The sequence below is a fragment of the Mus caroli genome, chromosome 3 (genome assembly GCF_900094665.2).
Source record: "Mus caroli chromosome 3, CAROLI_EIJ_v1.1, whole genome shotgun sequence".
Classification (NCBI taxonomy): Eukaryota; Metazoa; Chordata; class Mammalia; order Rodentia; family Muridae; genus Mus; species Mus caroli.
The window spans coordinates 27,498,822-27,511,345 of record NC_034572.1 but is presented as its reverse complement, the minus strand read 5'-3'; the positions used below and the strand labels follow the sequence as shown (position 1 = coordinate 27,511,345).

The 12,524-nt window shown below is 46.9% G+C and overlaps 1 protein-coding gene across 1 annotated transcript in view; it reads left to right on the top strand.

Annotated features, from left to right (window-relative positions):
- The first annotated feature begins 4,926 nt into the window (after positions 1-4,926).
- The window catches only part of Kcnmb3 (potassium calcium-activated channel subfamily M regulatory beta subunit 3), a 19,488-nt gene continuing 11,890 nt past the window's right edge, over positions 4,927-12,524 (top strand). Inside the window, exon 1 of the mRNA XM_021159165.1 lies at positions 4,927-4,988. Within this exon, the coding sequence (XP_021014824.1) occupies positions 4,927-4,988 (62 nt within the window). The remainder of the gene's footprint in view (positions 4,989-12,524) is intronic.

The following is a 12,524-nucleotide window of genomic DNA, read 5'->3' as shown; positions in this document are numbered from 1 at the left end:
ACTGAGCCCAGCTAAATGTCACTCCCTTCTAGTGATGGGGCACTCATTAGCTGTTGCCCAGGTGCGCCTTGGACTCCTGAGCCTCCTTCCTCTGCCTCCCCAGTGCTGGGAATCCAGAAGCCATGGTGTTATGTCTTCTTGCCCACCAAGCTCTTGCGTCTGCCTGGTTGTGGTGTCTTGATATCTGTTCCATTGGCTGCTCCTTGCTGTGAGGCTCTCAGCTCACTATGCAGGGCCTACGGCTTCCCATAACTTTCCACAAGCTTGTTTGCTTTCCTTTCTTCACCCCGCCCAAACATCTGGATTAACTGTGCTTGGGTCTCGATTTCTTTATGTCTCCACACCAGAATGGAAGTTCCTGGTGGGCAGGAACTTCTCTGCTTATGCTCACAGTTACGCTGAGGGCCTGAAAAATGCTGGCCAAAGTGTGTATTTACTAAATCCTTTCTAGAATGTTACTGTTTGGTCTGTGTTGCTGGGGCCACAGCATGCTGAGCTGACCACATCCCTAGGGAATGTAATGAATTAGTTATGTTGACTGAACTGGAGGCTCCTTCTTTAGCGCTCTCTGCTTTGTCTGTGGGGCAGACTTCTGTCCAGACCTCTCTTCTTGCTATCCTGACATCTTTTTTTGGGGGGTGGGGGGCAGGGGCGAGTTCTCTACATAGCCCTGAACGTCCTGGAACTTGTTATGTAGACTACTCTGGCCTTGAATTCAGAAGTGCCCCCCCCCCCCCGCTCCTGCAAAGTGCTGGGATAAAAGGCACGTGCTACAACATCCAGTGCTCTCCTAACACTTTTAAGCTTTTAATTTTCCTCTCGTCACAAAACACTGTGCACTTTCTGCTTGCCTGCTTCCTCCCATCCTGCACCAGGAGCTTTAGTTAGCAGGAATTTGGTGAGTCTGTCTGTGAGTCTCTGAGACAGAGCTATAGTGTTTTGCTAGTGAGCCTTTGATTTGTGTGTATTTTAAGACTTTATGTATCCCAGACTGGCCTCCAATTTACTAAATAGCCAAGGCTGGCCTTGAACCCCGCCTTCCTTGTCCTTCCCCCCCCCCCGACTTCCTCCTTCTAAACCCTGGGATTACAGGCATACACCACCCCACCACCCCTGGGATTACAGGCGTACGTTATCACACCTGATATATGTGGGACTGGAGGTTGAGCACAGGATTTCTGCATGCTAGGCAAGCACACTGCCACCTGAGTCACTTCCCCAGCTCTGTTCTAAATTTACTTGCGTGGGGCTGTGCCAGTTGAGTTCATCAGGAATCTGAATATGTGACCGACATACAGGCATCAAAGCTCAGGCTTGTTGACTATGGCCAAACTCGTGGATTTCAAAGCCATTCATATGCTAAAAACTAAATTTAAAAAATGCAAGTGACTGAAGAATAGAGCCTTTGCGATTGTGGTTGGTACACTTGTTAGTCACGGTTCTTGAAAGGAACAGAGCTGGTAGAAAACGTGGGCTTTGTTAGGTTGACTTCAGGGTGTCTGAAGGGTATCTGCGAACACCTTGTCCAGCAGATGTCATGATCTAAGGGAGGCAAAAAGGCAATTTAGTTCAGCCTGACTCAGTAGCCAGTGATGCTTCAAACTTCGAAAGTCCAGCCTGGAAGAGTTTGTTTTAGGCACATTTAAACACAGCACAATTTGGCGAAGAGTTTCTTGGTGATAATTAACTCAATCCCATGTGTACCACAAAAGCTTAAGACATGACTACGTCAAAACTTTCTGTAAAGGACAAGTGACGGCTTCCATAAAAATGGATCCTATAGATTAACTGAGGAAATAAACTCAAGTTAAGGGCCCTGGGGAGGATCTGGTGTGGTCTCTGTCGCACAGGGAATGAAAAGGTCACAAGGCTATTAACCACATCTGCTCCCAGTCTTCTGGTCAGAAAACAGGTTACATGGCTCCCTTTGAAGAGAGAACCCGGCATGTTTAACATTCCTGGTTCTGCTGGTGTTTATCTGTGAGCACAAGGATTTTCATGCCACCTAAGAGGTCTAACAAAGACTATCTCACACCGGCAAGGTTGAAAATCCAGTAGTTGCTCGATCCACAGGGCTGGAAGTATCAGCAGTCCCAGTCTGGCGCTAGCTGTTTTTCAGTCTACACTGGAAGCTTAAAGAAGTTGGTTCTCATATCGGCAAAGGAATGCCACAGCGGTAGGCTGGTGAACTTGCCATCATGAGTGAAGGCAATCAGGCTAAAAGCAAAGTTTCCTTCTTCGGTGTCCTTTCATTTGGGCCACCACCAGAAGGCGCTACCAACATTAAGGGTGTGTCTTCCTCCTTCAAGTAACCCCTTACAAGGGAGCCCAGCATGTCATGTTCTCATTAATTCCAGATTCAATCAAGTTGACAACCAAGATTCGTCACCACAGTTGGTCATGTGCACAGGGACTCCCAGCATTCTTATGGGCCCTTTCCTTAAGTTTATCTGTGTCATCCTACCTAAGCCCACATTTACTTGAAAAATGGAAAGAGTGTGGTGTCCTGTGCCACTTGGGGTGAGTGGAGAGTTGTGGTCTCAGCTCCTGATCATCTCTATACTCACCTAGTTTCAGCTCCAGTCCTGAGCTTGGTTGCTAGGGAGGGCATCTACCTCTTTCTGTCTATGTGTGACTTAGTGACACGGCCTCATTCTCGTCACATCTTGTCACCTCTCCTCTACACATCACTTTACTAGCTATGATGCCAGACACGTGAGAGTGCAGGATGCAGGTCACTCGGTGATCTGATGTAACACCATCCCTAGGATTCTATTTTAATTGGGAAAGAAAATCAGCCATGGAGCCAATTATCATTTTTCCTGTGTCCTGAACTCCGTGCATCCTGTAGGAGCTGAGAAGGATGAATAAGAGAAATGTCTTTATCTTTGAAGCGACACGACTCTGCAGGCCAACAGAAGACAAGGATCAGTGATTTCAGACTCACCACTGGTAGCCATGGCTACCATGGTAAAGATGGGGAGGTTGACTACAAACTAGTTAATAACTGAGGAGGAGCAAGACAGAGTGGAGCTGCAAGAACAGGAGACAGGAGAAAAAGGCTGCCCGAGACAGAAGTATGAGAGGGGCTGGAGAAATGGCTCCGTGTTTAAGAGGACCAAGGTTCACTTCCCACTACCCATAACCAGACCATCTGACACTCCAGTTAGTTCTGGGTCTGATTCTCTCTTCTGGCCTCTGCGGGCACTATTCATGCATGTAGTACGCAGACATGCATGTAGGCAAAACAGTCATACACATTAAATGAACAAATTAATTCATTAAAAATGATGGGATATGTTCTCTCTCTCTCTCTCTCTCTCTCTCTCTCTCTCTCTCTCTCTCTCTCTCTCTCTCTTTCTGCCTGGTGGATATGGGTCAAGATGCAAGTGCTCAATTGTTCCTTCACTGTGTTATCATGTCATGGACTCTAACTCTCTGAAGCTGCAAGCCCAGTTCAACACTTCCTTGTAGAAGTTGCCTTGGTCATGGTGCTTTATCATGGCAGCGGAAAAGAAATGCATACAGTTAGAATTCTTCAGTTGTAAGAATAGAATTCATATGAGGTTATACAGCTGGCCCTGCTCAAGCTGCTTTGTGTAGCCTGTCTGGATGTAGCAGGCAAAACTAGGAAAGGGCAAACCGAAAGGTTCACACATAGCCCCTCACTTCTGTCCTAGTCTCCAACTGCCACACTCCCTATAGAAAGTCCGTAGGTTCCTCCCGTCCTTGCAAACACCTCTTCCCCACAGGAGAGGGTTCACCCTTCGATGTTTTGAAAGAAGTAGTATCCATTTTCTGTTGAGGTCAGTCTGGACATTTGCTGCCTCCTGTGTCTTAAATCTGCTTCAGAAATCTAACAAATATACTGTGATAAATCAAGATAACCAAAAACAACCTGGGGAGAAAGGGTTTATTTGTACTGTATACACTTGGACACCACAGTTCATCACCGAGGGAAGCCAGGGCAGGAACTCAAACAGGGCAGGGACCTGGACACAGGAAGGGGCCTTGGCGGAGTGTTGCTTACTTGTTCGCCTCCATGGCGTAGCCGACCTGCTTTTTTTTAAGCACCTAGTGCAACCTCCCTGAGCTCTGATCCCCTTTCCTTTGCCTTCTGAGTGGAAACTATTGTGCCAGCTGTAAATCTAATTTTAAAAATTAAACAAATTAATATTATGATTGCCAGGTGTGTGTGCGTGCATGACCTGTTTGTGCGCTTGTGCGGAATTCGAAGGACAGTTTGGTAGACTTGGCTCTTTCACCTTCCACCTTCACTGGTGTCTGGGCATGGAACTCAGGTCACCAGGCTTGGCCAGATGACCTTTTACCCACTGAATCACCTCACAGGTTTGTAAAGCTATTCTTTTATTCAGAACAATTTTATTCAGAAAAGGCTACTATATTAAGCCTGTACCCAAACATAATTTTTTGAAAAAAAAAAAAAAAAAGGGAATGTGTTTGGGACAGAACATTTCCTCTTCTTACACGTTGTGTATTGGGTATGTCTGTCCCCAATTACACAGAGTCCCTGGGGCCTCAGAACTTTCCACAGTCCTATTGGTCTCTATGACAATGCACCTGGTGAATTCGGAGGAAACACAGGTGTCAGGTGGAGCAGGCGCCAGGCAATGCTGGGGGAGTGTTGTTGGCTACAGAACCACCTAGGTACTCCATGAGCAACTATGCCTGAACTCTGCTTTGCAGCCAGGCTGCCTGAGTTCCCACCTCTCTAGGAAACTTCTAGAGGACACCCCCACCCCCACCCCCGCAGCTCTGGATGCAGCAGGGGTCCTGGTGTCTGTGGCTAGGCAGGGAATTGGGAATTCCCTCTGGGACTCCACTTCCGATGATGCTTAAGCTTCCTGCGCTCTAAAAGGGCACAACTCAGGCGAGGAGCATCCGATCCAGACATCTCCTGGCCTCATGCAGCCCTTCAGCATCCCTGTCCAAATCACACTACAGGGTGGCCGGAGGCGCCAAGGGAGGTAAGTTCCCCACCTGAATCTCCCATCAGTGTGCCTCCTGCTAAACAAGGCCAGTGTGGCTACAATATGGCATGCTGAAAGCTGAGTTTGGTAGGTGCTTTGAGGAGGCCAGCTTGCAATGCCTCCCAGGTACCCCTACTACCCACCTCTACCCCACCTTTGGTTGCTGTTTTGAGACAGGCTGTCATGTAGCCCAGACTGGCCTCAAGTTCTCTATACTGTTAAGAATGATCCTCCTGCCTCCTGTTCTCCAGTGCTGGGATTCCAGGTGTGGACCACTGTACCTGGACTCACAGGTGACACAGGTGGTGTGGGCTATGGATCCCAGCACTGAAAGCAGTGCTCAGCAATATATCTCTTGTACAAAAGAACAAAGAAATGACACCAGCCTTTGGTCTTATTGGTGAAGCCTTACTGGTCCAGACCAAGATTCAGGTTCCAGCTCCGTACCTAGGCAGCTGCATGACTCTGGGTCTTTGCCCCTCATCTTATCTTGAAATAGAGATGCTTGTCTTTGTGTGCTCTAGCACGGTGGTGCCTTCCTGGAACTCTCTAAACTAGACAGGTCTGCATATTTTATGTACATTCTAGCTTTATTATTATTATTATTATTATTATTATTATTATTATTATTATTGAGACACCATCTCACATAGCCTGGGCTGACTGCAAATTTGCTCTGTACCTGATGCTGACTTTGAACTGATCTTTCTGCCTCTACCTCTCAAGTGTAGAGATTACTGGTGTTAACCACCCAACTATACTGAGTAAGTGGGAAGTGAAAAAGATTATTTTAGGACCCTTCTCCCCAAGGGTATGCAAAGCAGAAGAATTTTGAAGTTCAGAGGAGTGGGGCCTTGAACTCCTGTGAGAGGGTTGGGGCAGCAGGGCAGTCAGAAATGGGCAGAGGAGAGGAGAGCCATACCAGGCTTTTGAAATACGATATTAGAAATGTTCTGGCACATTCTTGGGAAGAGGATACCTTGAAGCCAAGCTCTCCCACTATAGAAAACTTGGGTGGCTGTTAGCAATATAAGCAGAACTGGGAGCTGGGTATCCATTAACCTCCAGCTTTAACTACTCTACTGGGTATTTGGTTTAGGGCATGAAGGAGAAGGAGAGGCATTGGATGGGTTGGGCGTGGGTTCCAGGCTGGTAGAAGGGTCAGACCACAAAGTAGAGAGGCTCGCCCAGCTATGAGCTAATGCCTTTATGAGCAGGCAATTACAGCAAGTCGCTTTGTGGCAGGAGACAGAATAACAACCAAGCCAGTGAGTGAACGTGAAGATGCTCCTCATGACACAAGCAAGGTGGAAGACAGTCCAGTCTGCCCCCAACGCACCCCTATGCTCACTTCCCTTCCTGACATGCAGAGGTGGATAGCTTCTTATTGCTCTCACCCTGAACTTGGTGGTGGCTTTTTATCAGCCTCACTTGCTGTTTCACAAAAAGTTGCTAAGCAATTTTGTGTGTGTGTGTGTGTTTTTTTTTTTTAAAGCAAATACCCAGAAAGATTCGAGCAATGACAAAAACCTTTCAGCTGAAACAAACTTCAGGGAGGTAGTAGTTGAATGTGCATGCCCAGCGTCACAAACACATGGGGATCCTCATTAGGTGAATTGTGACGTGTGGCTAAGCTACCTCGAGTTCTTGCTCAGTTCAGATGTCAAAGGCAAGGCTGCTGGTTTCTGTCCCGATCACACCCAGGCAAGCTATGGAGCTAGAGCTAGCCTGTTCACGCTGTTAGCAACTCAGTTTGCCTCAGCCTGAGAAGGTGGCATGGGAGCCTCAGCTGTGCTCTGATCTGATTGGAAAGTCATCCTCTGCAGGGAGAACTCCGCAGGGAAGACTGGGCAGGGAGGACTGCGCAGGGAGGACTGAGCAGGGAGGATTGGGCAGGGAGGATCAAGCAAGGAAGACAGGGCACAGAGGATACTGTCTTCAGGACATCAATATTCCTGGTGAAAAAAAATTAAAGTGCTACTGGTTCATCTCACTGACTAGAGAGCAAATGAGATCATTCTTAATCATTCTGAGACCCTGGGATAAAAAGTGCTTATAAACACCACTGAGTTCACCCCAGACAGTGCTGCTGCAGTCTCAAAAACTAAAGACCAGCCAGTAACATTCAACTCCGAGGATGCAGGCAAGAACCATATACGCCTTATCTGATTGATGGACTGTGAAATCATAGGGAGCTTACAAATCATTGTTAATGGCATGGAAATTAAGTGAAAAATACAAGATGGAAAAAAAAACCCTATCTAATAAAAAACTCTGCCTAATGTGACCACACTTGTTTAAAATAACATTAAGACAGGAATAATCCAGGGTGGGAACTGTACTTAATATGACAAACTTGAGGAGCTGGAGAGATGGTGGGGTGGTTAAGAGCATTGTCTCTCTCTGTCTCTCTGTCTTTCTGTCTCTCTCTGTCTCTGTGTCTCTGTCTGTCTGTCTCTGTGTCTCTGTCTCTGTCCGTCTCTCTGTCTCTGTCTCTCTCTGTTTCTGTCTCTCTCTGTCTCTGTCTCTCTGTCTCTCTCTCTGTCTCTCTCTCTGTCTCTCTCTGTCTCTCTGTCTCTCTCTCTCTCTCTCTCTCTCTCTCTGTGTGTGCATGCATATGCCCTTGGAGCCTAGAAGAGGGTGTCATATGCCTCAGAACTGGAATTTCAGGCAGTTGTAAATTCTGGTCTAACATGGGTCCTCTGCAAGTGACACATACCCACTCTTAACTACTGAGCCAGCTCTCCAGCCCTTCAGCTTGCTTTTGTGACATTTGATTGATACCTTTCTTTATGTCTGTGTTTTAGATTTATTAGAAATTTATAACAATATTATCTTCTTACACCCAACTCCTTCTCTTCCTATCTCTTATGCAAGGTCTCATGTAATTAAGGTTTGCCTCTAGCTCATTGTGTCGCCAAGGATGAACCCTTCCTGTCTCCAGCCCTAACTGCAGGAATTTCAGGCCTGGGTCTCTGCTTGCCTTCTTCTATTTCCTTTAGCCTCTGATTTAAACATCTTTAACCTCAATTTTGAAAGCCAAATGCGTTACACTTTTGATATTTTGTAGACCCAGATGCTTGGTTAATAATGATCATTTCATGTATATTTCATTGATAATTTAGTCTGGTCACTAAGCTTGTTCTCCTGCTTCATCTCTCTTTTTCTTTTTTGAGACAGTGTCTTGCTTTGTAGCTCTGGCTGAACTGGGTTCACTAGATAGGTCAGGTTGGTATCAAAATCATAGAAACTGGGCTGAGGATATGGATCTCTATGTATGAGCTCTTATTATACAAGCATGAAGACCTAAGTTCAAATCCCAAGAACCCATGTAAGAAGCTAGGTGTGGTCAAACATCTGCCTGTGCCCCTAGTGTTGGAACTGGAAGAGACTGGAGGGGAGGGGTACTGGACATGCTGGCTGCCACGGTGCGGTTCCAGGTGCAATGACCACCCATCTCAAATAAGTAAGGTGCACACTGATGGAGCAGGACACCATATGTCTCATGCTGGCCTCACAATGACGTTTTATAAGATCAGGGCAACCCTCCTGCCTCTTGAGAGTTGGTGCACAGGCACCACAGGACACCATACCTGGCAGCTTTTGCTTTCTGTAACTTTCTTGTTGCTAGACTAGAAATCCTCCCTGAATCTTTTTGTAAAGGCTCATTTTATTTTATTGTGCTCTCTCTCTCTCTCTGTATGTTTATGTTTGTGTGTGTGAGTTTATGTGTGTATGTATATGTGTGTGTGTGTGTGTGTGTGTGTGTGTGCGTGTGTAAAAGTGCTCAGCAGAAGCCAGAAAAGGATATCAGACCCCCTAGTGCTGGAGGTCTTTGTGAGTGACTAGTGTATGTGCTGGGGGCTGAACATAGGCCCTGGAAGAGCAGTCCTTGCTACTGACCTCTGAGCCATCTCTCGAGCACACTATCTGGATTTTTTTAAAACCATATCAGTTTGGTCATATCTTAGATGGTCTTACTCTTTGTGACATATGAATCCTCTATTTCCTTAAATAGTGTAAATGTAGTATTTTATGCTTTTTTAAGAAACATAAAAAAATTTGGTGTGGATCTGATTCTGTTATTTTGCTTGTTTGTGTTTACAACAAGAGGTCCTTATTTCTTTGTACTGTGTTCTGTGATGTCTTGGTGTGTACACGCACTCCTCAGAACTCTGCGGTGTTTTCCAGAACAAGGCTTGAGCAGACTCCTCTGCTGAGGAGGTGACTTTTCTGGGTGTCAGAGGAGACAGTGTTAAACTGACTTCTTAGTTTGAGGTCCTTGGATTTGGGGGAGTGTGGCATCCAGCTACGTATGAACTCCAGCAATGTGCTGGCTCGTATTTATGGCCCCAGCACTTAGGAGGCTGAGGCAGTAGGATCATAAGTTCAAGGCCAACCCTGCTACAGAGGAAGATGCTGTCTCAACCACACAACCACATAGAACCAGAACACCAAGTGCCAACTCCCTGAGGACGGCCACAAGGTTATACAATTCCAGGGACAGTTGGAATTTCCTTCCTCTTCCCAGCTTCCTGGTACAGAAAGGATTCTTCTTGTGGTTACGCACCAAAGAAGGGTGTGTGCAGCATGTCTACATTTCCCTGACCCTGAATCGCATGTCCTTTGGGGTCTAGGCTCCCCCTGAATGGCATATTAAACTCTATACTTGGGCCGGGCATGGTGGTGCACGCCTTTAATCCCAGTGCTTGGGAGGCAGAGGCAGGCAGATTTCTGAGTTCGAGGCCAGCCTGGTCTACAGAGTGAGTTCCAGGACAGCCAGGGCTTCACAGAGAGACCCTGTCTCGAAAAACAACAACAACAACAACAAAACCAAAAAAACACAAACAAACAAACAAACAAACAAAAAACCCCAAAGCTCTATACTTTGCTAGACCTTGGTGTGACCTCTATTCCTGTCACTGTACAAACTTGAGACCCAGAAGGTGAAACTTTGCCTTTTGCTCTTTGCGCTTTTTTTTTTCTTTTTTCTTTTAATAAACCACAGTTTTACCCAGCCTCAAACTCATTGTGTTTCTGTCTTTGCTTCTGGCCCCATGCCCAGGCTAGAGTTCGGGTTCCTTTAGTCCTTTGCGGCTTTTTCCTCCCCCTCTTATTTTTAAGCTCTAGTCAGCATGGACAATGTGCTCAGTTGGAATGAGTAGTAGGTAGTGTGCCACACAGCTGAAGCATGCTTGATCCTTCAGAACACATACACAAAGCCAGACGCTGGAGGAGGCTGAGCTAGGAAGGTCTCTCTCTCTGGGCTTGCTAGTTAGCTGGCCTAGCTTAACTGAGAATCCCCAGCATAGCCCATTGAGAGGCCATGTGTCAAAGCATAAAGTGGAGCGGGCTGAAGAGAGAGTTCAGTGGATGAAGAACTTGCTGTGTAACTGTGAGGACAGGAGGTCAACCCCTAAGAACCCACAGGAAAAAAAACAAAAAACAAAAAAAACAAAGCTAGGTTCAGTGGTCAGTGCCTGTTACCCTAATGCTTTAATAGTGAAATGGGTGCAGAGCCGGGTGAGTCTCCAGAGTCTCCTAGTCTGGCATATGGAGTGGTCAAAAAAGAGAGACACTGTCTTCTGATCTTCTGATTCCATATGGAAGTGTGCACGAAAATGGTGTGTGCACACACATACGCACATGCTTGTATACACACAGACACATGCAGACACACACAGAGACACACACAGACACACAGACACACACATACACACACACCCCAGTTCAAGAAATTAAAAATTCACTGGGCAGTGGTGGTGCATGCCTTTAATCCTAGCACTTGGGAGGCAGAGGCAGGCAGATTTCTGAGTTTGAGGCCAGCCTGGCCTACAGAGTGAGTTCCAGGACCGCCAGGGCTACACAGAGAAACCCTGTCTTGAACACCACCACCCCCCAAAAAAGGAAAAAAAAAGAAAAACTCCTGTGAAGGACTGGCAAAATTGCTCAATGGGAAAGGAAGCTTAGCACCACATCCAATAACTTGAGTTCAGTTCCCAGAAGCCACATGGGGGAAGGAAAGAACTGATTCTTGCAAGGTGTCTTCTGACTTCCATACAGGAGCCATAATGTGTATGCAAACCGATCCTCATTACCCAGAATAAATAAATGCATGGCCCCGCCCCCAAGTATTCTTTTCAAGCAAGTCTTGCTGGGTTCCCATCAGCCATAGAGATGTAGTTTCCCTTCTCAGTATTGCCTTCATGGACAGGGAAGATCCTCCACCACCACAGCCTGAGATGCCAGAGGACAGAAGGCAGAAGATGAGATCAAGTATGGTGGATGCTTTTGGAAAGCAAAGCAAAACAAAATGCAACTGGCCATTTCTGTGTCTGGGCTTGTGCTCCGCTCGGCTCAGAATTTCATAAGCGTGCTCAGCAGATTGACCTGAGTTTCCACACCTGGACCTGAGTTTCTAAGCCTCTTAAAATGAAAGGGTTGCTGGAAATAAATAGCTGCCGACCTCGGGAGGCAGAGGAACGGAGGCAATCGGAGAACACAGACCTGACCAATGGGAAGCCAGCATGACTTGGGCAGCTTGTACACAAGCGGGAACGTGGGTCTTGTGATGGTTTCAAAGGGCAGAAATGAGCATTTAAATGAAAACTGTCATGATTTTAAAGTGCTAGCAAAGGATACCACCTTAGAAAAACCACGGAGAGCTGTGTGGCTGGATGCTGCCCACCGCTGCCATGGTGTGTGGCCGTGACGGCCTTCACCACTGAGTAGATAGACACCCCAGTGAATGAACTCCTCAGAGCTCCTGGGAGAAGAGAGATGACAGGAAGCAGGGTAGCTAGATGGGAGACACTGGTTTGTTTGCAGATGGACGGATGTGGGAGGAAGGAGAGGGACCTTAAACCTATGAGCAGTAGGCCAGGCCAAGGGTCTACTCAGGTGATAGGGAGGTGGGGGAGGGGATGACAACAAGGAGCAACCTCCTGTCCCAGGACGTCACCACTCATTCTAATTGTGGCTTCTCCAGTTGTGCTTTCCATACACAATTCATGAGCATATGGAGAAATCACGTTCAGAAAGGCCGTAGGAACCACTGAAAGGTGAACAGGCCCAGAATACGAACTACATCTGACAAATGAGAGCCATACCCAGGCAATCTGTCCTAGCCATGGACAGGCATCCTGAGATGTCACCAGGAACAGCAGTCCTGACTTGGTACAGTCTCTCCCTTTCTCCCTCCCTTTCTTTTCTTGTTGGTTTTGGTTTTTTGAGACAGGATTTCTCTGCGTAGGTTCAGGGCCACCCTGAAACTCTTTCTCTAGACCAGGCTAGCCACGAACTCAGCGATTTCCCTACCTCTGTCTCCTAAGTGATGGGGTTAAAGGCATGCGCTGCCACTGCCCACGTTTCTTCTTTTAAAAGAGAAATTAAGAATGTTTGTGTGTCACCTTTAATCCCAGCACTCGGGAGGCAGAGGCAGGCAGATTTCTGAATTTGAGGCCAGCCTGGTCTACAAAGTGAGTTCCAGGACAGCCAGGGCTACACAGAGAAACCCTGTCTCGAAAAACCAAA